General features: G+C 40.2%; 1 protein-coding gene across 2 annotated transcripts in view; it reads right to left on the bottom strand.

Annotated features, from left to right (window-relative positions):
* Window positions 1-27047, bottom strand: part of Foxj3 (forkhead box J3) — a 93412-nt gene that overhangs the window by 3249 nt on the left and 63116 nt on the right. The window contains exons 6-11 of one of the 2 annotated variants that reach the window (XM_051171843.1): window positions 18649-18750; window positions 9093-9221; window positions 6290-6464; window positions 5356-5769; window positions 3074-3175; window positions 1112-1303 (exon numbers count right to left, since the gene is read on the bottom strand). In XM_051171843.1, the coding sequence (XP_051027800.1) occupies window positions 1112-1303; window positions 3074-3175; window positions 5356-5769; window positions 6290-6464; window positions 9093-9221; window positions 18649-18750 (1114 nt within the window). The remainder of the gene's footprint in view (window positions 1-1111; window positions 1304-3073; window positions 3176-5355; window positions 5770-6289; window positions 6465-9092; window positions 9222-18648; window positions 18751-27047) is intronic. The other variant, XM_051171844.1, reaches the window with a different exon arrangement.

Raw genomic sequence — 27047 nt, 5'->3', positions numbered from 1 at the left:
TCCATTTCTATGCTGCTCTGAATTTTCCCCTTGACTATACATGTGAGTGAGCAGGGGCTCACCAAGTGACCAAGGCAAAGTAACAGTAAAGACACGCACAAGGGCACAGCTAAGCCAGGCAAAGGTGACTAAAATGTACCTTAAGTTTGCAGAAGAGACAGACACATAGGCCTCATTCAAATGGGATTTCAAGGGATGCTTAAGGCAGAAAGCCATGCTCCTACACCACAGAAATTACACTTGAATTCAGGCAATGTAATAAAACTGAAAAGCAACTACTACGTTTCCTAAGAGGGAAGAAAGATCGATCCATACTATTAATAAGGTAAAGCACACTGGATTTGGCTATTCCCAAGTTTTCAGTAGCTACAGGAAAGCCAGACCTGTGTACAGGCTTGAGACGGCCTCAGAGATGGCCTAGCCCAACATCCCTTCTATCACACATGGGAAACAGAGAGGAGAAACCTGACAGAATTGGGAGCAGACACTCAGGCTTCTAAGCCCCAGGCCATCACCTCCAGGACACCTTGCTGAAATTGGCACATTCCTAACACTTTCATTTTCATGGGGGTGGGGTGGGGGTACACACAACAGAGGACACCATGATTTCTTTTTTTCTTTTTTTTCTATGCCCTCATTACAGAGCCTGCATACTTCTTCAAATGGACCTTAAACTTCTAACATCCTTAAAAGATGGAACATTTTAATTTTCGCTGCAAGTCTACACAAATTTAAAGTGAAACAATTTTATAACCATGTTTTTAAAAAAAGTATCTTTTAGAGACTTGCTTAATAACAATAAAAAGTTAGATATCAGAAAGGACAACAGTAAATAATCCACACAAATCACAACAGATAAGCCGTTTGCCTCAAATTTTCAGTTTTTCAAGACAGGGTTTCGGTGTGTGTATCCCTGGCAGTCCTGGATTCACTCTGTCGGCCAGGCTGGCCTTGAACTCACAGGACACCTTCCTCTGCCTCCCAAGTGCTGAGATTAAAGGCCTATGTCACCATGCCTGGCTCCTTGCCTCAAATTTCAACAATATATTTCACATGAATCATCTGCTATCACTCCTTTCTTACAGACACAGTGAGCATATTTAAGTCATACCTGCCCCGAGGTGCTGGGAAGGCTTTGCTGGGTGCATGGCACCGTGACAGACGTTCTGCTGAACATTGCTCTGTGAGTGGATAAGGCCAGTTTGTGTAAAGAACTGATTAAGAGAGGAACAGAGATCAGCGAACTGAACCTGATCTAACGACCAGTTCTTGAGGTCCGCCTGCCTCATACTCTCCATCAGACCTGTAAGGAAAGCATGTGAAATACAGTGAGCACAATCTAAATATTGTAGGAAACATCAATACCTGACACCCCAACCCTCAGTCTCCATTCATTCAGCTCAGATTATGTGGTGAGTTGCACATGCAAAAAGTGGTATTTTTAAGATAAGTAAGATCACTCAAGGGGCTCAAAATGCTAGGCCTGAAGCACCCAAATTCACCCCCGAAGCCCCATGTTTTACAAATGGGGCACACATGTAATCTTGGCGTTTTGGGGAAAGTGAAGGCAGATCCCGGGGGCTCACTGGCCAGCCAGCCTACTTGGTAAATTCCAGGCTAGTGTAGGATCTTGTCTCAAAAATGACGGCCTGAGTTTGGATCCCCATAACCTGGCTAAAAACCAAGTACTGCAGCACATGCCTGTAACCTTGAGAAGCCGAGGGTGGAGCAAGAGAAAGAATACAAAGAGGACATGGGAAAACATGGACATAACAGAGGTCAGCCATTCAAGTCAGAACAGTGAGCCTCAGGGTAAATAAGAGACTCTGCCTCAAAACTAGGGTGGAGAAGGCACAGAGGACAGGCCTCAACCCTGGCCTGTACATGTGCAAGCCCACCGACATATATGACACAAACACATGAATTAGGCCAGAGATGGCCTAGCAGGTAAAGTGCTTGCTGGGCAAGGTGGATGATGTGAATTCAATCCTTAAGAGTCCACGAAAAGGCCGGATGTGGTGGCGCACACCTTTAATCCCAGCACTCGGGAGGCAGAGGCAGGCGGATCGCTGTGAGTTCAAGGTCAGCCTGGTCCACATAGCAAGTCCAGGACAGCCAAGGCTACACAGAGAGACCCTGTCTCAAAGAATCAAAAAAGAGTCCATGAAAGGACAGAATCAATTCCCAAAAACCATCGTCTGATCTGTACATGTATATACTGTAACATGCATGTTATGTGCCAGCATTTCTCAAACACATATAATAAATAGAAAAAAACTAAAAAGTAAACGGTGGCTAGCCACTGGGGAACAACCCTTGTGGTTGTTCTATGGCCTCAAATGCAACAGCCCACACAAACACAGAAGTGGGTGCAGCAGTGGCAGGGAGATAGACTATCCAAAACCTGATTCTTAAACATAGCTAGTATTCTTGCAGAACTTTTGTGTGTAATGTCTTTTAGGAATTTTTATAAGTGTCTTTTAAAAATACAACACTGTAAAAGCAATGCCTTTATATAAGAAGATGATGCTTGCACGCCTCTCTCTCACGCGCGCGCTCTCTCTTTCTCTCTCTCTCTGTGTGTGTGTGTGTGTGTGTGTGTGTGTGTGTGTGTGTATGTGTGTGTTTCTTCCTCCCTTTGAGATGCTAGACTTCTAATCTCTATCCTAGCAAATAGCTGTATCACCTTACAAATACAACTTAGTATTGGCCCTTTTTATTTATACAGTATAAATAATGACCAGGTCTCTCTGTGTAGCCCTGGCTGTCCTGGACTCACTTCACAGACCAGGCTGGCCTTGAACTCACAGCAATCCGCCTGCCTCTGCCTCCCGAGTGCTGGGATTAAAGGTGTGCACCACCACACCCTGCTTATTGTTTTTTTTTCTTTACAGAATCTTATTACATATCTCTGGCAAGAGGAGTATTTGTTATCTGGCTCACTCTTGGCAATCTTTGTATCTCAGCTTACTAAGTGCTGAGAGAGTGGACACATACCAACACATCAGACAGGAAATGTTGCACAGGAGATACTCATGTTAACTGGTTCTTTGTGAAAGGGACCAAGCCTTACCTTGGAACTGTGAAAGGTCTACATCTGACCAGTTAACACTGCTGGCAATTCGACAGCTTTCCTTCAGCATATCGAGTGTTGCATACCAATCACTTGAAACACCTAGAAGGTAATGTTGACAATACTGTTAATTCTGGGAGAGTGACTACTGGAAGAATACATATGGACGACACTGTGTGGCCTTATGTCTCACACTGCCTAATCTCTGTCCAGTCTGAGAAAGGGATGCTTCCCCACTGTACTGGGCCTTGGTTCAATCTCCTCTGAACTGACAGGCAGATAAACTTTTCATTTCTTTTCACTTTACAAGTAAAAGAAACAGCAACCAGACAGGTAGTGAAAGATGCCAGCAATGATGTTAACACTTCAATACTAGTCTTCTAATCTCTATTCTGGCAGTTTACAAATAGCTGTATCACCTTATAAATGAAATTGGTACTGGCCCTTTTATTTGTACAGTATAAATAATGACCAGGCAGGGAAATTCTCATGCGAATGATTGTTCTTGCCTCTTTCAACTTTCATTTCCCCATCTTGTTATTGACCAGTAACACCATTGTTGCTGGGGATAAATTGGTGGAGCACCTGGTGAGGCTATGGACAGGTTCAACATCTTACACCAGCAGAGTTATTCTCTCTGTACGTTATAAAGGATGGCTCTTATTTAGAAGCAACACAACATAAGGACATGCTCCACCCTATGGGACTGGATCAGATCATACACTGAGAAGGGATGCTAGCAAACTTAGACAGCCTTAGGTATGAGAAATGTCTTAACACAGTCTTCCAGAGAAATGAAAACATGCAAAAACGGTGCTGGGTTTACCTTTCTGAATACCTGGTGTCAAAGTCAGGTCATGAATCCAAGTCCCACCACTCCCTGGCAGTGTGATCTTATGCAAACTGCTTCAGCTCTTTTGAGATGTGCTTTTCCTATCTATAAAATGTGCTAAGTTACACTGGATTTGGAAGGATAATAATGTATCTGGGCTATCTAGTACACAATGGGTACTCAGGTAGCTTCAATTCCTGTTCTCTTCCTTAGACTCCTCGCTATTAAAGAAAATCTGTTTAGTCCCACCTCACACACACATGATATATAATTCAGATGAATGAATTATTATCATAGCCACTATGATTACTGATTACTTCTGACTCCGGGATGCTTTCTCTCTGTAAGTGTCACTAGCAAAGAAGCCTAACCAGGGTGCATCACTAATCATTTCAATTCCAATTGGACCTTTTTTCTCCCTGGCACCAGACTTCCATTTCCTGAAAACCACCCAATTCGTTCATTAACCAACCATTCCCTCAAAACATACAAAGAACAGGCTTAAGTTTCTGAAGAATATATTGGTATCTATAAGGCATGCAAAACCGCCTGCCTTGTCCCTGAAAGTTTTAATTCTATTATACAACTTTCTCAAGGCATGCATCTAAAAATAAATGTTTAGAAAATATTCCATTATTTTCAATTTTATTATTGAAAAATTTCAGTTCTATTATAGACTCTACTATAACTTATTAACTTGGAAAGCAAAACCAACCATTAAAGCCAAACAAAAAATATTTTAAAGTATTTGTTGATAGATTTTTTTTTTCCAAGACAGGGTTTCTCTGTGTAGCCTTGGTTATCCTGGACTTGCTTTGTAGACCAGGCTGACCCTGGTCACAGCGATCTGCCTGCCTCTGCCTCCCAAGTGCGGGGATTAAAGGCGTGCGCTACCACACCTGGCCTGATAGATTTTTAAATACTCATTTTTTTGTTGTTTTAGTAAACAAAACAAAAAGTAAACCACAGGTTTGAGACCAGCTTAGACCACCTGCTGAAAAACTCCTAAAGAACAAAACCAAGCAAATAAACAAACAAAACCCCCAAACAACAAGTTATTTACTCAAAGTCATAAGAGCCATGCTGAAGATTCAAATACAAGTCCTTATGGCATAACTTGTGTTATTTCTCTCACACTTACATGGCGTTGCAAGACTGCAAACAGACCGTGCCTTCCATTCTTGTACATCTCCCTAGAAGCAGTGCCAGGATATAGAGGGATCTAAACTAAGAACTGTAAGAAGGGCTGAGTTTGCCCATGTTTCCAGTGTTTTTTAATTAAGAAAATCTTCATGTCACCCACAGATCAAATGAAGCGTAACTACAGAACTATGGTAAGTGAAGATTAAAAAAAGTAAAAAGGGTTTTAGTAGTAAGTACTACATGCGGCCCAAATAACAAAGGACAGGTCTAATTCACAGCTATTCAAACACAAGCAGAAGAAACTTACCAGAATTACAGGGTACCGGCTGAGGGGGTGGGGGTGGCGGGTGTGCTAACGTCTGATGCTGATGGTTTGGATGGTGCTGTATGTGCTGATGTGGGGAGGGGTGCTGGGAGTGAGGTGGCTGGAGCTGGCTGTGCTGCTGTGGGTGTGACGTTGGGTGCTGGGGGCGCTGTGGGTGCTGTGGTAAACCATGCGGTCGATGGGGTGTATGTGGAGAGGGCTGTGTGTGCATCTGAGGGTGGGACAGTGAGACCTGTGCAACCGAATTACTGCCTGTGGCACTGAGGCCACTGTGACTGTTGGGCAGGCTGCTTTGGTTGTTGTGTGGGTGAGAGCTCACTGTACTACTAGGAGAGTGTTGGTAGGAACATGAAGTGTGGGACTGCTGGGACGATTCAGAAGGGATGCTCATTAAACCTAAAAATAAAGGATCCAATAATTTATGGTCAGATTTCTTCTTATGACACTCAAAATAGTAGTATTTACAGAGCAAGGCATATGTAAGAAAGTCATGTGTACGCATGCATGCATGCAGTTTTTAAAAAGTGCTATTAATACCTGGTGCTATTAAATTCCAATGGCTACCTCACTGTTAATGCTAGTCAGAACAAACCCCAAATCCATGTATTCTTGTGTCTAATCCCTACCACTCCACCATTCCATATGCCAGAGATGTGGTGTGAAAATTCTTCAGCACAGTGCTCCAGGATGCCACTGTAATCAAGTAAACTCTGCATGCAGGTTGAAATTAATGTGCTGTTCCTTTGCCACTACATGAACACACACAGAGCCCAATAAGCCACAAGTGGCATAATACAACCTCCCCCCAACCTCATCGTAACTGCTCTAAAATTAGCAAGTCTAACAGCTGGCCTATGAAATAATTCATCTACCCCCTACCCCACTCCCAAAAAAGAACACTTAAAAAGAAGCTCACCTTGCTGACTAAGTGACTGCTCAAAAACTGACTTATAAAGACTCCGAAATGAGGCACTGAGATCTTCAAAATTGTATTCTGTGAAAAGTAGTTGTTTATCTCGTTCTGGAAGGTTGTATTGCGGCTGCTGCTGAGCCGTTAATGACTGAGAGACTTGTTCTGGATGGGTAGTCACCTAAATAAAAGAAAACAATATGAGAAATTCAATGACTTGTGGAAAGGATTCATGTGAGAGATAGGACTGGAATTCTCAGTCTCTCTGTCATGATTTCTACAGGCTGTATAGTACTATAAAGCTACCAACACTGCCTCCATGTCTGCAACCTCCTTATGTAAGGTCAAATGCCATCAGCAGATATATGGCACTTTTTATTTTCAGGAAAAGGGGTTGGCTGAAGGGAATGAGAACAAAGAGGTAAACAGTACAGAACAGCGCTGCGGGTCCTTGGTGGAGAGCCGTACAAGACTCTGAAAACAGTCCTCAGGCCTCCACATGCATGTCCACAGACACACATGCATACAAATACCTATACATAGCACGTAAGACAAAAATAAAAATTTTTTAAATTTAGAAGTTTTTATGAAAGGGAGTAGCTCCATCAGTTGCATCTTGGTGACTTTACACATAACCACACAAATCGTAAAGAAAAAGCTAAATGGCAGGATGCTGACGGCATACTTCGTGATAATCCCCAAGCATGTGATGTCCTTCTACTTTGTGAGGCAACCACAGGACAGCTTCTCATGCATCTCCCTGGTGCGGTGAGGCATCGCTGTCTGTCTTACTCCCCACATGGCTATTACTACAGGTCATAAAATGGTTCAGCTGCCATATAAAACCTATTCCTCCGCTACAGCAGCCCATTATTCATGCCGGCTGTCACATGGGTATTCTGGTTTGACACTCCCATGTGAAACTGAGGGAACTGGCACCACTCTGATATGGTTTATAATGCATAATATTACTTATTCACAACCACATACTTTTAAGTTTTATGTAGATTTTAAAGTTAATCTATGTAAGTAATAAAGCTGTTTAATCACATATAAACTAGATTCATGGGCTATGGACTTGTAAAAAGGAGCACTGCCCACTGCTGCTTAAGAACTATTTGACCAACACTTTTAGTGTTGTTGGGGGGTTTTGTTCATTTGTTTTTATTTTTATTTTTAGTTTTTTTTCCTTTTCCTTTTTCTTTTTTATTTTTATTTTTTGAGATAAGAGTTTCTTTGTGTAGCCTTGGCTGCCCTGGAACTAGCTCTGTAAGACCAGGCTGGTTTTGAACTCACAGCAATCTGCCTGCCTCTCCCTCTAGAGTGCTGAGATTAAAGGAGTGAGCCACCACCTCCTAGCGGTGACATTTTGTTGTTAAATGAAAATAGCAACCCATAATGTCTAGTTGAACAGTTTGACACACTCTCACAACAGGCGTGACATGTTAGCTCTTTTGTCCTCTAGTTTAGAAATGTTGTCACCTCCTCGCCCCCTTCTTGGAGACAGGGTTTCAGGTATCCGAGCTGGAATGTAAAATGGCCTTTTAACTTCAGATCCTTCTGCCTCCACATCCCAAATCCTGGGATTACACACTTGTACCACTTGCCAAATTTAAGGCTTCATACATGCTTGACAAGCACTCTGTTTTCTGAGCTATATTCTCAAAATAAATGCGCAATGTTTACTTATTTTATGATACTAAGTCCTACTCTTTGATTTCTTTGCTATCAAGACATTTTAAACTTAAGGAACTTAAAATTATTTAATGTTTGCTTAAGTCTTTTTACATAACAATCTCATTATCTTTAATCATCTAAGTACAGTAGGCTCTCCACATCGTGGGTTCTATGTGGACTCAATGAAACAGATAAAAAATATTTGGGGGAAATTCTTCTGTAACAGATCTTTTCTCTTCTACTATTCTCTAAATTACAGAGTCAACTATTACAAATCACATGCACATTAGGTATTTAAGTCATTGAAATACTAAAGTATTTAAAATAAGTAAACTGTGTAGGTCACGTGCAAGTGCTATACTTTTACATATAAGGGACATGAATGTTGAGCTACATAGGTTCCCCCCCCCCCCAGCTTCCTCTAATCAATGGCATCGGGACTTGGTGTCCTGACATTATACTTTTATTTTTCTGAGTTGGTGCTGGAACCAGGGCCACCACTGAGCCTTATTCAACCCATCTATACCCGGCTGAGAGGGGCTGTGCCCAGCGTCACCACGATCGGCCACTGTAGGACCAAAGGTTGCAGGAAACCTGAACGATAAGAGAGCCTGGACGACTGAGGAGACCAGGGAACTCCCTAAGTAGGTTTTTGTCAACTTGAAGCTATAGTCATCTGAGAAAAATGAGCCTCAATGGAGAAGATGCCTCCATTAGACTGCCCTGTGGCCTGGAGCCATCTTCTCCTAGGAGGTAACAAATGAATACAAGAGTTACAAATAATCACGCATAAGTCCCTTCACAGCGAGACTTTGTTTTCCAGACTGAATGAAAAATAAGTCTGCTTTATTGGCTCAACTTATTGATTAGTGAGAAATACCTATTTCTTCTTTCATTTATTTTATTCATATGTATATGTGGGCATGCATGTACCATGACACACATGTGGAGGCCAGAGGATAACTTGCAGAAGTCCGTTTTTTCCCTGCACCATATGGATCCTGGGAATGAAATACACAGAGCCACTTGACTAGACTATCTCTGCATTTTTAAATTGGCATGTCAAGTACGTTTGGTTGAATTTTTGTACTAAATGAACATCCAACAAAGAACCAACTTCATCAGGACTTACCGGTGTATAACTATGAACACTTCCAACACTGTTCAAATTAACAGACGCCAAACTCTGGTCTGAGAGGCTGTTGTTAAGGCTGCTTCGAGGGCTATCACTACCATCCTGATCTGTGTTGTATAATGTTACCTGGAATCAAAAGAAAAGCAATACCTGAATACAAAGTTCCTACAAGGAAGAGGAGTGTAAAGCAGCACTACAAAACCACAACTGCGCCTATAGCAAGACACAGAATGCCAGCAGTCGTTCCTTCAGTGTTTGCGCCAACTTCACTCTCAAATGTTAATTCCTTGTTCACTATGAAACAATTTTCTTATTGCTCTCAATCTAAAATACATGTCTATCTAGAACATAAAATAAATTTAGCAAGTGTAATTAGTAAACATTTAATATCAGAAGGTAATAAAAAAAATCTATCATGTGTAGTTTTATATATGGTGTATGTGTCAATATATGCATACAAGTATGCTTCCTTATTAAAGAAAACATAGGCACTGGAGTGTCTTTGATAGTAAAAACACATACTCATAATTCCATGGATGTGATACAATTTTTAAAATTGGCATACCTGGCATATTGAAAATTATAACATAATTTTAATTAATTAATTAAATAGCCATTAATCTAACTACAAGTTAGCTTTAAATTTTCCATTCCAGGGGCTGGAGAGATGGCTCAGTGGTTAAGAGCATCATCCGCTCTTCCAGAGGTCCTGAGTTCAATTCCCAACAACTACATGGGTGGCTCACAACCATCTATGATGTGATCCAACGCCCTCTTCTGGTGTGCAGGGTACATGCAGGCAGAGCACTGTATACAACATAATAAATCTTTAAAAAATTTTTTTTCATTCCAGTAAACAAATAAAATGAAGAGTGATGTTCTATATTTTCTGTAAATTCTTGATGTCTGGCTTTATAGAAAGCAGCAGGAGTCTCATTAGCTGCTTCCACATGCAGTTTGCTGCTGTGTTGCTTAGGTACAAGCACAGAAAGCACTAATGAACTTTTCATGTAACTGTGGACAGACTTTGATACATCAAAACATGCCATGTATCACATTTTAAAAACCTGAAGTTGCAAACAAACAAAACCAACCTGAAGTTGCAGTATGGAATTAGAAATCCTGGCAAATAACTTTTTTTTTTTTTTTTTTGGCTTTTTCGAGACAGGGTTTCTCTGTGTAGCCTTAGCTGTCCTGGACTCACTTTGTAGACCAGGCTGGCCTCGAATTCACAGGGATCCGCCTGCCTCTGCCTCCTGAGTAATAGGATTAAAGACGTGTGTCACTACCACCTGGCCAAATAACTTTTTATACTCAGTAAAATCTACTGTTTTACCTTATGCTTTGAATTGACAGTTGACATACACATAATGTCATCTGGAAAATAATGATTGATTCCTTTCTTTCATTTTTGGTTTTTCAAGACAGGGTTTCTCTGTGTAGCCTTGGCTGTCCTGGACTTGCTTTATAGACCAGGCTGGCCTCGAACTCACAGAGATTTGCCTGACTCTGTCTCCTGAGTGCTGGGATTAACAGCATGTGCCACCACGCCTGGCAATGATTTCGTAAGTGACAGTCTAAGTGTTGACATATTTCACTATACAATATAAAACTAAAACAAAAATAAAAGCACAAACAAAAACAAAACAAAACAAAAAACCCACCTGCTAACATCACCCAATCCCACTAACATCTTAGTAGGAAGCTAGCAGACTTACTGTAGTGGGGTCTCCTAAAATTCTAGATTTTTTGTTTGAAAGCTCAGCTTTCAAGATAATGCTGGCTGTTTGCCTTGAAGCAGCAAAATCCCTGTATTCATTTCTAAAAAATTACTTGCCAAAACTTAATAATCTGCCAGTTGTTCTTCTGAGTGAAAACAGCAACCCATGAACACAGTAGCTTCTAACTCAACCAAATAAATACATGCTTTGAGATACTTGCTGTACTCAGTACATGGAAGTGTTTGCATCTTCCCCACAAATGTGTGCTTTGTGGTAACAATTTAATAAAACCATTTTCTGCTTTACCAAGGTAAACCTAGTTTTAAGTTTTGTTTAGCTCAACATCTGTGCCAGTGAAGAATACAATGGCCTACTAGTACAGAGGGCATCACTGCCTCAACTAAATGCCAGTAGCTAACGTTACTCACCTCTGGTTTTGGCCTAACAGTGAAAATACAAATATAAAATCAATAAATATGCTATTATGAAGCTAGTTCTGTCCTCAATGGCCTTACCACAAAAGACTGCGTTCTCAGACATCCACAGCTGACTACATTTTGGGAACTGATGACACTACCTCAGTTTTCCTCAAGCCCTGCTGCTGCTGCTCCTAAGCATCCACGTGGGCAGCCACCCTCAAGTCTCCTGCCACTATATGGACATCTACCACTACCTACAGTTTTCCTAGTTTAGAATCATTTATGGTTACTCTTTGACAAAGCCTTGTTTCCTATTGCACTATCTGCTCTAAATATTATTGCCTTCCTCCTATTAAAGTATTTTATCTGATTGAGAAATTTATCATTATCTTTTATAATTTAGACTTCAGATCTATCAAGAACTGAATTTTCTACACAGAAGATGATTTTTCCTTGTACACTTATTTAAGACATTGCTGGATCTTATTCAGAGTCTGTCTAGTCTTATGTTAGTACCACAGTTTTATTTATAATGAACTTTTTCTTGCTTAATTCTTGGAAAACTAAATCCTCCTTTAAGTGTGTGCATACACACAAACGCACAACACACGCACACACCTCAAGTGCCAATCTCAGCAGTGTTGTCCACCTCTTTGTGACAGTGATTCTCGTTGATCTAGAGTTTACAACTAGGCTAGACTGCCGAGCCACTAATGCAGGGCTCTTTTCTCCATCTCATTATGAGGGCTACAAATGCACAGTACCATGCCCAACATCTTCACAAAGGTTCTAAGATTCATTCAGGCACTCACTCATCTTTGCAAGGTTCTATGGTCTGAATATGAAATGTCCCCCACAGACTCAAATGTTTATTTGGTTGGGTTTTTGTTTGTTTGTTTGTTTTTGTTTTTCAAGGCAGGGTTTCTCTGTGTAGCCTTGGCTGTCCTGGACTCACTTTGTAGACCAGGCTGGCCTTGAACTCACAACGATCCACCTGCCTCTGCCTCCCAAGTGCTAAGATTAAAGGCGTGTGCCACCACGGCCGGCCAGACTCACATGTTTAACATTTGGTCCCCAATTGGTGCCACCATTTGTGAGGCCTTCAGGGCTGTGAAACTTGAGATCCTACAGTGCTACACCACTTCTTTCCTGTTCACTTTCTGCTTTCTGGCGGCTGATGCAATGTGACCAGCTGATCCCTGCTGCCATGGTATCCCACTGTAATGAGGGCAAACCCTTCCTCCTTTAAATTCAATCTAGACGGGCACTCTGTCATACGAATGAGCAAATAACTACTACACAGGGAAATTGCTTTACCAACTGTGCCATCCCCCAAGCCCATTATTTTCTTTTTGGTCATTTATTTTCCAAGACAGGGTTTCTCTGTGTAGCCTTGGCTGTCCTGGACTTGCTTTGTAGACCAGGCTGGCCTCGAACTCACAGAGACTTGTCTGCCTCTGCCTCCTGAGTGTTGGGATTACAGGCCTGTGCCTCCACTCCCCGGCTTTTTAACCATTTGCTTTCCCATATTTCTCAGTTTGTCATTTTTCTACATCTGTTCCTCCCTCCCTCCCCCAAAAGCACATCATGATTTTGACTAACAACACATTAGCATCAACCAAGAAAAAATGACTTCTTTTGCATAAGGACTGTGTATTTACTTGGTTATGGCTTTATTTTCTGTCAATAATAAAGTTTCATGTAGAATTCATCTTTTATTTAACTCTAGGTATTTGTTATATTTTAATGCTAGCTTAAATGTTTCTCTTAAAATGCTTGGGCCAGTGAGATTATCTCAATGGGAAAAGACATTTACTGACAAGTATGATGCCCTGAGTTTAATCTCTAAAACCTCCATTGCTGAAGGAGAAAAACAACTCTGGAAAGTTGCCCTGACCTCCACATGTGTGCAATGTGGGCCTGTGTGCCCAACTTCCTCTTCACAGTTAATGAATATAATTAGAAAAAAAAAATCTGTCTGTGGCTAGTATGTAATTATATAACTGCTTTTTAAGATAAAATGCTGGTCTTCTATCAAGACATTTTCACTAAATTTATTTATTAAAGCACCATGGTTTTATCTGTATATTCTTTTGGATTTTCTATATAAACAATGAGTTATCTATAAATGACAACTCATGAGTTTCTTTTTCAATGTGTCTTTTTGGCTTCTCTGTGAACAGCATTTGTAACTGTCTTAATGATCTTTCCTAGACTAGTTCCACCATCCCTGTGATTTCTAGTCTGATTGTTAATTTTCTCCAATTATGGGTTGGTTGTTCCTTCTTACTTCTCTGCCTCCTGGTCCTCTCTGTTGCTTTGAGACCAGCACAAGGGCTGCAGGTGTACATCATCCCACTCAGCACTAGCGCTGCAGGTGTGCATCATCCCACTCAGCACTAGCGCTGCAGGTGTGCATCATCCCACTCAGCACTAGCGCTGCAGGTGTGCATCATCCCACTCAGCACAAGGGCTGCAGGTGTGCATCATCCCACTCAGCACAAGGGCTGCAGGTGTACATCATCCCACTCAGCACAAGGGCTGCAGGTGTGCATCATCCCACTCAGCACTAGCGCTGCAGGTGTACATCATCCCACTCAGCACTAGCGCTGCAGGTGTGCATCATCCCACTCAGCACAAGGGCTGCAGGTGTGCATCATCCCACTCAGCACTAGCGCTGCAGGTGTGCATCATCCCACTCAGCACTAGGGCTGCAGGTGTGCATCATCCCACTCAGCACTAGCGCTGCAGGTGTGCATCATCCCACTCAGCACTAGGGCTGCAGGTGTGCATCATCCCACTCAGCACTAGGGCTGCAGGTGTACATCATCCCACTCAGCACTAGGGCTGCAGGTGTGCATCATCCCACTCAGCACTAGGGCTGCAGGTGTGCATCATCCCATTCAGCACTAGGGCTGCAGGTGTGCGTCATCCCACTCAGCACGAGGGCTGCAGGTGTGCATCATCCCATCAGCACTAGCGCTGCAGGTGTGCATCATCCCACTCAGCACAAGGGTTGTAGGTGTGCATCATCCCACTCAGCACTAGCGCTGCAGGTGTGCATCATCCCACTCAGCACAAGGGCTGCAGGTGTGCATCATCCCACTCAGCACTAGGGCTGCAGGTGAGCATCATCCCACTCAGCACTAGGGCTGCAGGTGTGCATCATCCCACTCAGCACAAGGGCTGTAGGTGTGCATCATCCCACTCAGCACTAGCGCTGCAGGTGTGCATCATCCCACTCAGCACTAGCGCTGCAGGTGTGCATCATCCCACTCAGCACTAGGGCTGCAGGTGTGCATCATCCCACTCAGCACAAGGGCTGCAGGTGTACATCATCCCACTCAGCACTAGGGCTGCAGGTGTGCATCATCCCACTCAGCACTAGGGCTGCAGGTGTGCATCATCCCACTCAGCACTAGGGCTGCAGGTGTGCATCATCCCACTCAGCACTAGGGCTGCAGGTGTGCATCATCCCACTCAGCACTAGGGCTGCAGGTGTGCATCATCCCACTCAGCACTAGGGCTGCAGGTGTGCATCATCCCACTCAGCACTAGGGCTGCAGGTGTACATCATCCCACTCAGCACTAGGGCTGCAAGTGTGCATCATCCAACTCAGCACTACAGCTGCAGGTGTGTATCATCCCACCTAGCACTACAGCTGCAGGTGTGTATCATCACCACCCAGCTGCTGTCTGGTACTTTCTTACCTCAAACATTATGACTTTCACCTTTTCCAGACATGTGTTTTGTGTCTTTATAAATGTTCTCTGGCTTCTGGATTTGTTGATTCATTTTTATATAAAATACTTCACCAACTTTCCATTTTTATTACTATCATTCTTGGCAGCATTTGTCTTCCTTGTTTCCAGACATTTAAATCATTAATATTTTTTAAACATTTATTTACTTATTTTTATGTATACAAGTGCTCTATCTGCATGCACACCTGCATGCCTGAAGAGGGCATCAGATCAAATCATAGATGGTTGTGAGACTCCACGTGCTCTTAACCACTTGAGCCATCCTCCTGCCCTAAATCATTAATATTTAACCTTTGTGAGCCCTGTTATTACTTTATATCTCACAGTCTTTGAAGTCACTTGTAATTCACTGACTTATTTTCTAATTTATATCACATTTCTTTGATCTATGGGAAAGTTAGGATCATACTGTTTAACTTAAAAATTCTGGAGAGACCTGTTGACTATCTTTTTGCTATGACATCTAATTCCACTGTACTGGAAAATATAATCTGTATGTTATAACATGCCTTCCAAATATTGTTGGGATCTTCTGTATGACTTAAGATAAATCAACATAATGTGATTGATTTTGGTAACTACTCCATGGGTACAACATTGTACAGAATTTGGATTTTTAAATTTGGGTTCAAATTTTCTACAATTCTAATGGAACATTTTTTATGTAACCATGATACTGATTTTCTTGTTCTGAGTTTATAGACATGCTAAACTCTGCCATTTTGAATAATGATTTATCCATTTCCTTTCACTCCTGTCAGTTTCTGAGGGTATGCTATTAGATATATACAAATTCATTTTACTTATGAAAATTATCACTTTATAACAAAATAAAAATTTTCACTTAAGATTAATCTTTTATAAGTAGTGTAAAGCTGGATTTTCTCCCATACAGTCAAAAACTCTTATCTTTTAAGCCAAGTATTGCATGTAATTACATTTCATGTTATTTCTGTTATAGCTGGATTTAAATACTATGTGTTTTCTTCCCGTTTCTTCTTAGTTCCTTTCCCTCCCTACTTTTGAGATTTATTATATTTCCTTATTACACTGGTATGCTCTTTTATTATTATTTTTTAAATAACCTGGAGCAATGGTACATAAAGCATGAACTTTGATCATTAATTTGTGGAAAATTACAGCTCTGGATAATCTCTAAATGGAATTTAGCTGTCTTCTAACAAAAAAGATAATCACCCACGACTCTACCAAAAGCTGAGGCTAGCCTATCATGGTCTGTCCTGACTTACAGAACAAATGCTACCTAATATAACTTGGCAGCAGTATTCACCACAGCTCTCATTGAAGACTGTGAAGTACAATTTTGGTCCCCTGTTTGGGGAAGACTGCTAGATTCTGGCCAGTGGTGCGTCTATTTTGTTTATATCTTAGTCCAAGCTCACAGAGTTGGGATTTAATAAATACTTAAAAGTGGATTTTATTTACAAAAAACTCAGTTTCTGATATTCCTTAGGATCTTTTCTGCTAAATACCCATTCATTTCAGCGTGTCCTCCCTCTGGCTTCCGCAACTCTCGCACAGGCCTGCCTCAGGCTGCTTGTGGTTCTCTGGCCGCTGTCATGGGCTGATAAGCAGGAAATGTCCCCAAGGAAAAATTTATCTCATCCCCTGTATTTGCCTGGTCCCTTAATCACTAGTTGTCTGTCTCCACTGCCTCCTTCCTCTGTGGCCCCTCATGTACCATGCTAGAGTGTTTGCACGGGCTGGTTAGGGAAAGACAGTCAGAATGCTTTGTGTGGTAATCTACAACTGCAGCTCCTTGAACATCATCTAGTCAGACAGTCCTAACACTGCTGCTTCCTGGATTATTACAGCTTTAGCTAGCCATGGTTAGGCCCTTACCATCACTTAGACTAATGCAAAAGCATCAGAAATTGTTCCATTTAGCTGTCCATCACTAGAGATGCTATTTAGATATACAACAGAAGTCTAGGCCCAATTCACAAAGATGAGTAACCAAACTGTCAGGACTTTACAGAACTCAACCACCACCAGGAAACATAGCAAACACTTCCTCCCGCTAAGTGACAGTGATTACTCCAGAGACTGCCATGTGGGAAGAAAAATTATAGCTCCAGTGCCTGTGTCCTTTCAAAATTGAACTCTGATTATGCCGTGAATAAGTTCTTGACAATCTTTGCCTTTCTACAAATAGACCTCATAGATGGAATGATATATACATCTGTCCTTACATATATGCATGAGAAAAATGGGGGCGTGAAAAGCAAAACAGTGCAGACACAGACTTGAAAGAAAAGAGGGCAAAAGCTACGGGGACCAGGTGAAAGAGGGGTGCAGCGTGGGAGCGTGAATAACAGATGCACAGCTTCAAGACTCCTGTGGTCCGTAGGACACAGACTGTCTTGTAAAGAGGAGGCATCTGCACTCCACCGTGTGTACCTACCTGCCAGCATCACCAAAAGTACAGCAGACTGTCAAATGGGACTTCTGGGTCTATTTCTATTCTTGAATATCACAAAACTGGCTGATCACCATTACAATGGACTCTCTAAGGTTTTTAGAATTATGCAAAGTGCTTTTTTTAATGGATTGCTGACTCCTGTGCCGACTACACTGTCAACCTGACAGGATCTAGAGTCACCTGGGAGATGGGGCCTGACTACACTTGTGAGTGACTGTCCGCATTAGATGAGCCGACTTAACTGTGAGCAGGACCAGTCCCTGGGTGCAGATCCTGGGCCACATAAAATGGAGAAACCAACTCATCACTCTGTAGCCCTGATTTAACTGCCATGACTGACTGACTGTACTCTTGGATTGTAAGCCAAGGTAAATCCTTTCTCCCTCAAGTTACTTGTCAGGGTACTTTATAAAATCAGCAAGAAAGGAAAGTAAGACAGAGAAATTACATAAAATTTGACAATTTTTTTTCTTCAGCTACATATTTGGAAAAACTTTCAAACAATTTTATAAATGAAAATACTAGCTCAGAAAGTGGAAGTGGCAGAGTCAAAAATTTAAATTAGCACATAAGTTCTCAGTAGCACCTTCCAATTTTTCCCAACAAGTATTTTCTTCTAATTGTTTTAATTTATTATCATCATTACTGGGAGTGGGCACTACTAGGGACTGTACCCAAGTCTCACACATGCTAGGAAAACACTGAGCTATGTATTTATAGCTCCTTAAAAACTATTATATTTACTTATTTAGGGTATGTAGTGGGAAATCAGGTGAGCCCATGAAAGTCAGAAAACAACTTGAAGGAATCAGTTTTCTCCTTCTACAGAACGGAACTCAAGGCCTCAGGTTTGGCAGGGAGCACCTTTATCTACTGAGTTATCTTGCCAGCCCATATTTTTTTTAAGTCAAAGTCTAACTAAGTTGTCCAGGGAAGCTTTGATCTCCCTCTGATGCCCAGGCAGACCCTTAAGTTGTGATCCTCCTGCCAATTTCCTGTGTGGCTGTAGTTGCAGGACAGCCCCACCAGACCTGGCATGTGTGCAACACTTCAAAACATTCTAGAGCCAAGCTTCAAGCTGTCACATATAGAGTGAACAAATTTATATCACCTTTGAACTTCACCATACATAACTACTGCCATTATAAAAGCAAACTAAATATATTACTCAAGGACATTTAAAAATGTTTAAAAAGTGGAATTACTTTGTTAGTCACAGTGTTGATTGCCAGAGTTGGAGAGGCACTTCCCGAAATAATACACTCCATTCCCAAAGAATCTGAATCTATGCTATATGGAGTTGAGGCCTAAAATACAAGAACAAAATAAACAATCATTAGCTCATATATCCAACAATTTGATACAGTTTGAAGGGATTTTATCAAATTCTCCAATATCCAGTTTTGTGCTTTTTTTTTTTTAATATGAAAATAAGTAGTTACTAAAACCCCTTCTACATTCTTACTGTACTCTGGCATGCTACTGACCTATTCCTACCAAGTCAGCTGGTACGGCTACTCCTTTACACTTCAGTGAGTCTCATGACAGGGCAGTGTAGGGTGGAGCTGGCCTCTAACAACCTTCCCCACTTCTCCTTTCAGCAACAGTTATCTACTCGTAGCTGCAGGCCAGAAACTACCATTCCCAGACTTATCTAGAGTTAGCAGTGGCCATGTGACTATGTCATGGTCAATGCAATGTTGAGTAATACATGCAACTTCTGCAGCATTTCTTTGAAAAGAGCTTGGTTGCCTGTAATCTCTCGCCTTCACACTATGCATGGGAATGTATACATATGGTGGGAAAGTCTTGTTTAGCCTGAAAGCTGAGTTAGGCAGTAACTGAGAAGCCCTGGAAAAACAAAATTAGGAAGTCTGGACATCTAAATGACTGAATGCAACAGGACCATGTATCCTTCTGATTCCGTCTATATCTCTGTCTTCACCTGAAAGAGAAATAAGTATCTCTAGTTTAAGCCTCCCTATTATAGTAGCAGTATTACTGCTTGTACATAAAAGTGACAAAACAATACCCTAAATAATATGCCCTATGCACCACTAACCATGAATCTCCAAAACACTTCACAATGGTGTCTGCATTGAAACAGTGTTGTGTGTCTCAAAAATTCAACCTCAGTGTTAAAATCATAAGAAAGGCAAATATGAATAATTCGTGACCATGGTGGCAGTGTCTCTGGCAAAAAAAAAAAAAATCTCACCCTTACAAGCCTTGACAGAACACAGACTTTTGTTTTGTTTTTCCAGACAAGGTTTCTCTGTATAGCCTTGGCTGTCTTGGAACTTGATCTAGAGACCAGGCTGGCCTTGAATTTATAGAGATCTACCTGCCTCTACTTTCCAAGTGCTTGGATTAAAGACACACGCTGCCACTGCCATCAGTGGGCCCTGCACCAACTCTTTAAAGCTCCCACTTGGAACTAATAGCATCATTTAAAAACAGTAACTTGTCCAGGATCCATCCTACCTCCCAAAGCAACAAGAAACCAACACTATGGAAAAAAAAAAAAAAAAAAGAAAAGAAAAGATCTATAGATGCCCATCTAAGATTAAGATGCTGGAATGAACTATTAAGATGCTTATGAAAAACACATTTTTTTTTTTTACAAAAATAAGAAAAAGCTCAGCAAAGAAATAAAAACATAAAAATAAAAAACTAGACTACTACTACTTGTGGGAGAAAAATAATCAGTAGGATAGGCTTTATGTAAGAATGGAAAAGAAAGAAGAAAAGAATTAGTAAACAGAAAGGTTCATCAATAGGAACAATATAACCTGAACAACAAACAAAAACCAGAGAAAGCAGAGAGCTTCAGAAAGCTGTGAGTCTCAAAGGATCTAATCAGACTTCACTAAAATATTAGAACAGATAAGTACTCTTTATAAATACAGGATACAAAAATATATTAAGAACCAGTAGCTGTTCTATACTCCAATAATGAATTTACATGAACTCATGAAAAGCAATCCAATTCTTAATAGCCCCCACCCCCTACAATCTGTTAATCAAGCCAATCAAGATGATTTGTTGTTGTTATTGTTTTGTTTTTCAAGACAGGGTTTCTCTGTGTAGCCTTGGTTGGTCTGGACTCTTTGTAGACCAGGCTGGCCTCAAACTCCGAGATCTGCCTATCTCTGCCTTCCAAGTGCTCGGATTTGTGTGCCACCATGCCCAGACAGAAAAAATTTTACAATGAAAATTACCAAGTACTTTAGAAAGAAACTGAAGGAAATACAAGAGGCAGAAAGTCCTGTTGCCTGAATAAGTAAGAACACTGTTAAAATGTCCACACTACCCAATGTAACTATAAATTCAATGCAAGACTCATCAAAATACAAAATAGCATTCTTCACAGAACCAGGGGGAAAAACCAAACTTAAAAACTCATATGAAAACAAACACACAAATGCAACTCTAAACAAAGCAATTCTGAACAAAAAGAGCAAAGGCAGAGAAAGCACAACACCTGATTTCATTACATATAACAGAGCCAAAGAAACAAAACAGCACAGTACCAATATAAAAACAGACATTTGGTACAATGGACCAGAACAGACAATTCAACCATCTTCAGTGTGCTGGCTAATTTTTTTTTCCCATCAGCTTGATATAAATGAGGGTCATCTGGGAAGAAAAAAAACTTGTTGATAAAATTTCCCCAATCAGACTGACCTGCAGGTACACCTGTGTGCATATTTTTTTTTTTTTTTAATTAACGACTGATGAAAGAGTCCAGCCCACTGGGCATGTGGTCCCCAGTTCCATAAAAAAAACCACCAAAGCAAGACACAGAGAACAAGCCAAGGAGCAGCATCCCTCCTTCCATGGTTTCTGCTTGAGTTCCTGCCTTGGCTTCCTTCACTAATGGGCTGTCATGGGGATATGTAAACTTCATAAATCCTTTCCTCTGCAAGTTGCTTTTGGTCATGGTCTTTCTCAAAGCAACAGAATTCAAACCAGGACATACAGCTACCCAGGTCTAAGCAAAGGTGCCCAAGCACACCAGACCAAGTACAGCTCCTTTAATAAATGGTACCAGGGGAAGTTGCTGTCCATATGCAGAACACTGAAACTGAAGACCAACAAACATCAACCCAGAATGGGTCAAAGGCCTTAATGTAAGACCTAAAACTGAAAATTGTAGAAGAAAATCATAGGGAAAATGTTGCAAGATATTGGCACAGCTAATGATTTTCTGGATAGGACTATAGAAGCACAGAAAACACAATAATTAAGAAATGAATCACACCAAACTAAAAGGCTTCTTTCTGCATAGCAAGCAGAATAGAATGATGAGACATCCACACAACTGGAAAAGTATCTGCCCGCTTTTCATCTTATGAGAGTAAATATCTAAACAATTAGTCCAATTAAAAGGTGGTAAATGTTCTAAAAATACACTTTTCAAAAGAATTCATGAAAAAAAAAACCACATGTGGTGGTTTATGCCTTTAATTTCAGCATTTGGGAGGCAGAGGCAGGAAGATCTCTGTGAACTCAAGGTCTACATAGCAAGCTCCAGCCCAGTTAGAGTGCACAGAGATACCCTGTCTCAAAAAACGCAACACAAAACAAAAAGAATATATAAAAACAATGGCTGAATTATGATTAGACACGAAAAATTTCTAAGTAAAGGTATAAAGCGATACCTCTCAGAATGCTACTTACTAAACCACAGAAAACAACAAATGCTGTTAAGATATAATAACAAAAGAATGCTTATATAGGCAGCAACAAGATGAATAAAGCCAATACAAGAATCAGAATGAAGTTTCCTCAAAAATGAAAATCAGGAGCTATAGAGTTGACTCAGACATTCAGAGCAGTTGCTGTCCTTCCATAGGGCCCAGGTATGGCTTCCAGTACACACATGGCAGTTTACAACTGTTGTCTGTAGGTCTAGGTCCCAGGCATGCATGTGGTGCACAGACATACATGCAGGCAGAACACTCGTGCATATTAAAACAAAATAAATAAATCATCCAGGCACAGTGGTGCACACCTGTAATCCCAACACTCAGGGAGGCAGAGGCAAGCAGATCTCCGTGAGTTCCAGGCCAGCCTGGTCTATAAAACCAAGTCCAGAACAGCAAGGCTACACAGAGAAACCCCGACTTGAAAAAATCCAAAATAGCAACAACAACAACAATAATCTGAAAACAATTTTCAAAATTAAATTCAGAGCCACATCACTCAGCTCTCACTGAGTATGTAACAATGAAGTCAATACACTATTATTTGTCCATATTCATCAGAGCTATTCTAATAGCTAAGAGATGGCCATCAGCAATTGTGGATAAATACAATATGCATTTAAGTGTGCATATATGCATGTATATATTTATACATATACAAAATCTTTTAATCATGAAGAATGAAATCTTATCTGCAGAAAATGAAGGACATCATGTTAAGTGAAATAAGGCAGGAGAAAGACAGGTATAATGTTTACTCTCATATGTGGAAACTAAAACAAACTCTTCCTTAAATTGCTTTTTCAATCTCAAGTAGAAGGCTCAATCAACTCATGCACTAGCAACTCATGACCAATGTACACATGAAAATACCACTGTAAACACCATGAATCAATACAATTAAGAAATAACTAGTTGGTGTGATTTTGAGAAGAATATAGAATAAGGGACAGAAAAAAATGCAAAGAAATTAATTAATGATTTAACAGTTGGAAATTTAGCAAAAGACAATCTGAAAATTTGAGCATCTCAGTGAACCATGATAAGGACAAACTCAAAGGGAAAAGAAAATCTTACTTAGATACATCTAATTGATTCTGGAAAATAAGCACAGAAAGCACCCAAAGAAAAAGAATATATTACATACAGAGGAACATTAATAGGAAAATGATTTGTAGGTTTCTCAACAGAAATGACAGTATCACAGTGAAAAATCTAAAAACTCCAGCCAACAAACATAAGCCAATCCATACTGTTTTATTAATGTAAGTATTCAAGAAAGCAATGCTCTGGGTGTGAGGTGATAATGTTAATCCCAGTGTCTGGGAGGCTGATGCAAGGACTTGTAAGCTTGAAGTCTGCCTAGGCTACAAAGCAAGCATGTATCCCACCCCACCCCCTGCACACATACACGCAGTTATGTAATTAAAATAAGAAAAGGGCATTCCTTTCAGAGAGGGAGGAAATAAGCGAATTTGTTGGTAAAAGATATGCCTAAAAGTTCTTTTGCCCAAAGGAAAATTATAGTATTGAGAAAAGTTGGGACTTCGAGGTAGACATTAAAGCAGCAGAAACAGAAGATGATATAGAAGACTATTATTTTCCTTGTAGGTTTTAAAATCCATGCAAAAAGTATAACACTGTCTTTGTAAGAATTGTCAATGTATACCGACAATATTACAACGGGGGAGAATCCTGGTAAGAAAAGTAGCAAAGATGCCTACATGAAAAAGTCAATAGTACATAGAGCATGAATGTGAAATTATTGTTTCTTTAAATAGAAACATATAAGCAGGTATAGTTAAAAAGTCAATAGATAAATTAGCACAGAACACTAAAATACATCTAAACTCAAAAAAAAAAGTTTCAAACAAAAACATACTATAGATTTATACTAACCAAAGGAATCAAATGTTTAAAAAAAAAATGCTCCAATAAAAAAGCAGCAAATGTCAAATAGGAACAAAAGAGCAAGACTCAGTGTGGCTTACAAATGCAGTAACTTCCAACACAGTAGAGGAAAGAAAAAGAATTGGAAGGAAAGGAAAACTGTCAGAATTTGTAGATCATGTAATTATTCAGTGTATTCCAGGTCTTCTAAAAATGGTAATTACAACTAACAAGATCATAGGATAGGTTAACAACAATAACAACAACAATAACAACAAAGATCAATTTTATATGCTTGCAAAGGCAACTGAAAATGTTTAAAACTCAGTTTATAATAGTACCAGGAAACAAAATATCCAGGAGTAAGTCTAGCTAGAAATATTCATGTCCTTTATGCTGAAAACTAAAATCTCGCCTGACAGGAGAATACCTAATATTTGCAGAACTACAACACTTTCATGTGTTGGAATAAATGTTAAGATAGATTTTTTTCCCCAGATTAGTGGCAGCCTGAGTAGAAAAATTTTTGGAAATAATGAAAATGTTCATTTAACAAAACTTGTAATAATTTCACAAGTAGTACAGATATGAAAGCATTCAAGTAATAAAACTTTACACAATTAGCTGTACACAAACTATCCATAAATGGTGTAAAAACAACAAAATCCTACCCAGGTGCTAAGTTTCATGTACACAAAATCTTCTGCTGTGTACAGGGACTTCTCTGCTTTAAATCCCCTAGGAGGTGTTATTTACTATTACACAAAGGAGGCAACATGCATTATCTCTGAAAATAGTGCACAGCAGGTATTCTTATACAACCTAAATATCTGTTGCATTTCTAAGGAGAAATATAGGTTATATTCCCTCCTTTGCTCAGTTTACCTTTCCATCAAACACATCCTTACTCTTTCTCAGACTCAACTGAGACACTGAGTCACAATAACATGACAACAATCTTAAAAACATAGCCAGATACAGACTAACCACAGACGAATGTCCTCTTGGACCAAGGGGATGATGGCACATCAAAGAAAAAGTACTTGCCACACAAACCTGATGACCTGACTCAACCCTGGACTCTGTAGCAGTGTAGCGGAAAGACAGAGTAAATCCCAAAAGTTGTCCTCTGATCTACAAACACACACACACACACACACACACACACACACACACACACACACACTTGTGTGCCCCGACTTTCTATACATTCAAGCAAAATAATAAATAAAATGAAGTGATTTAAAGAAAGAAAGATTGCCCCTTTTCTAATTATCTGTCCACCTTCCAGTTCTTGCCTTAAGCCTGGAGCTCAGGGATCCACCTGCCTTTGCCTCCCTGAGTGCTGAGACCACAGGTGTGCGCCACTGCACCTGGCAAAAGCTACATATCTTAAATCATAAGGTAGCAATTTAAAGTAAGTTTTCCTAACTTAAAAGAATGATGGATCACAACTTCATAATGTAACCTGTCTTTGTTCCTAATTTTACTGTTCTGTGATAAACTAAATTAAGATACTTTAGATTCACAAATGTTCCTAAAACAGAACATGATCTAAGGTGTTTCCTTAAATAAAATACAATGGTTATTTAAAACAAATAGTATTCTAATAAAAGCAATATATACTACAAAACCCTCTAAAATACTTTACAACCAGCCCCCAAGGCTATTTCCAGATGAAAACATCAATGTATCAGGGCAGGAAGCTATGATGATGTTACAGAACGCTCTTTCAGAATACTTATTAAGCAGGTGTCCCCCTAATCACATGTATCCTACTCTCAGCTCATCTCCTCCCATTAGGTTCCTTTCCAACACTGCCAACCAACAGACAGCTTGGGCCAAAATAAGCATCAGCAGTACTGAGAAAATGTCATCCATGTGAATGTCTTGTTTTTGAAATTTTTCCACTTTAATCTTAAAGTGAAAATTAAAAAGCACATAGTAGAAAATTGAATTACCAAGTACGAAGTCTTAACTGCACATTCAAAAGTACCTGCTTCTCTACCATCAACCTTGTGTAGTGTTGACTGTCCTGGACAGTGTGCGTGCGTGCGTGCGTGCGTGCGTGCGTGCGTGCGTGCGTGCGTGTCTGTCCCCATCTGTGTCCCCTTCGTCCGTGTCTTTGAGGCTTAGAAATTATATTCCTTTACCAGCAGCAGGCAGCCATGTGTCAAATGTATTTCCCCACACAGTTACTCAGTTTTCTTCACATTACAATCTTTTCATCCTGATTTACACTGAAACTATCTAATATCCATTTTAGGTGTGTAAAATACTTTTGTTAGAGATACGAAGTTTGTTTATTTCTCTTTAAGGGGATGTACAATAAAAAAGACAATATAGGAAAAAATTAATATAAAGTATGTGTGATTTTATAAAAGAACTTATAAAAATTCTGCAACACCACAAATGCAAACACATGGAAAAGCTTTAGTAAGTAGTGCCCACCTGAAGTGAGCCCCACAGCAAGAGAGGATGTATATAGATGTTTAGCTGCAATGTTGCAACTGTAAAAGGTGAGGAAAACTGAGGTGCAGTCAACATGTGATGGCAGCTGAAGTGTTGACTATGCATATTATTATACATAAGTGAAATATCAACCAAAGGTCTTTTTCTCATTCATTCTTAGAAATTAGCTTTAACCATAGATTCCTATCAACACAGGCACACGGTCTTATTATATACAAAGCAACCACCATATGGGTGAAAGCAGAGGAAAGCACTATGAAGACAATGAAGACAATCTGAAATAACCAGAAGAGCATCTGTGACATGGCTGCTATTTAAATGATCAATCCTCAGTGCTGGAGGTGCAGAGCAAAACTAGCAGACTGAAGTGCAGATGCCTGGAGTGTGAGTCTCACATAGCAGGTGTGTCCTAACAGAGCAAAACCTTCAAGCAATTCCTAAATTGCTTCCCCTTGCTCAAACTGTGCAGCTCAAACAAAATGGGTCTGAAAAGTGCTTTGAAAATACGTAACACTACAAAACGAAATCTT

This window comes from Acomys russatus, chromosome 29 (genome assembly GCF_903995435.1).
Source record: "Acomys russatus chromosome 29, mAcoRus1.1, whole genome shotgun sequence".
Lineage (NCBI taxonomy): Eukaryota > Metazoa > Chordata > Mammalia > Rodentia > Muridae > Acomys > Acomys russatus.
Note: the sequence above shows the minus strand (reverse complement) of the source record. Positions and strands in the feature narration are given on the sequence as shown.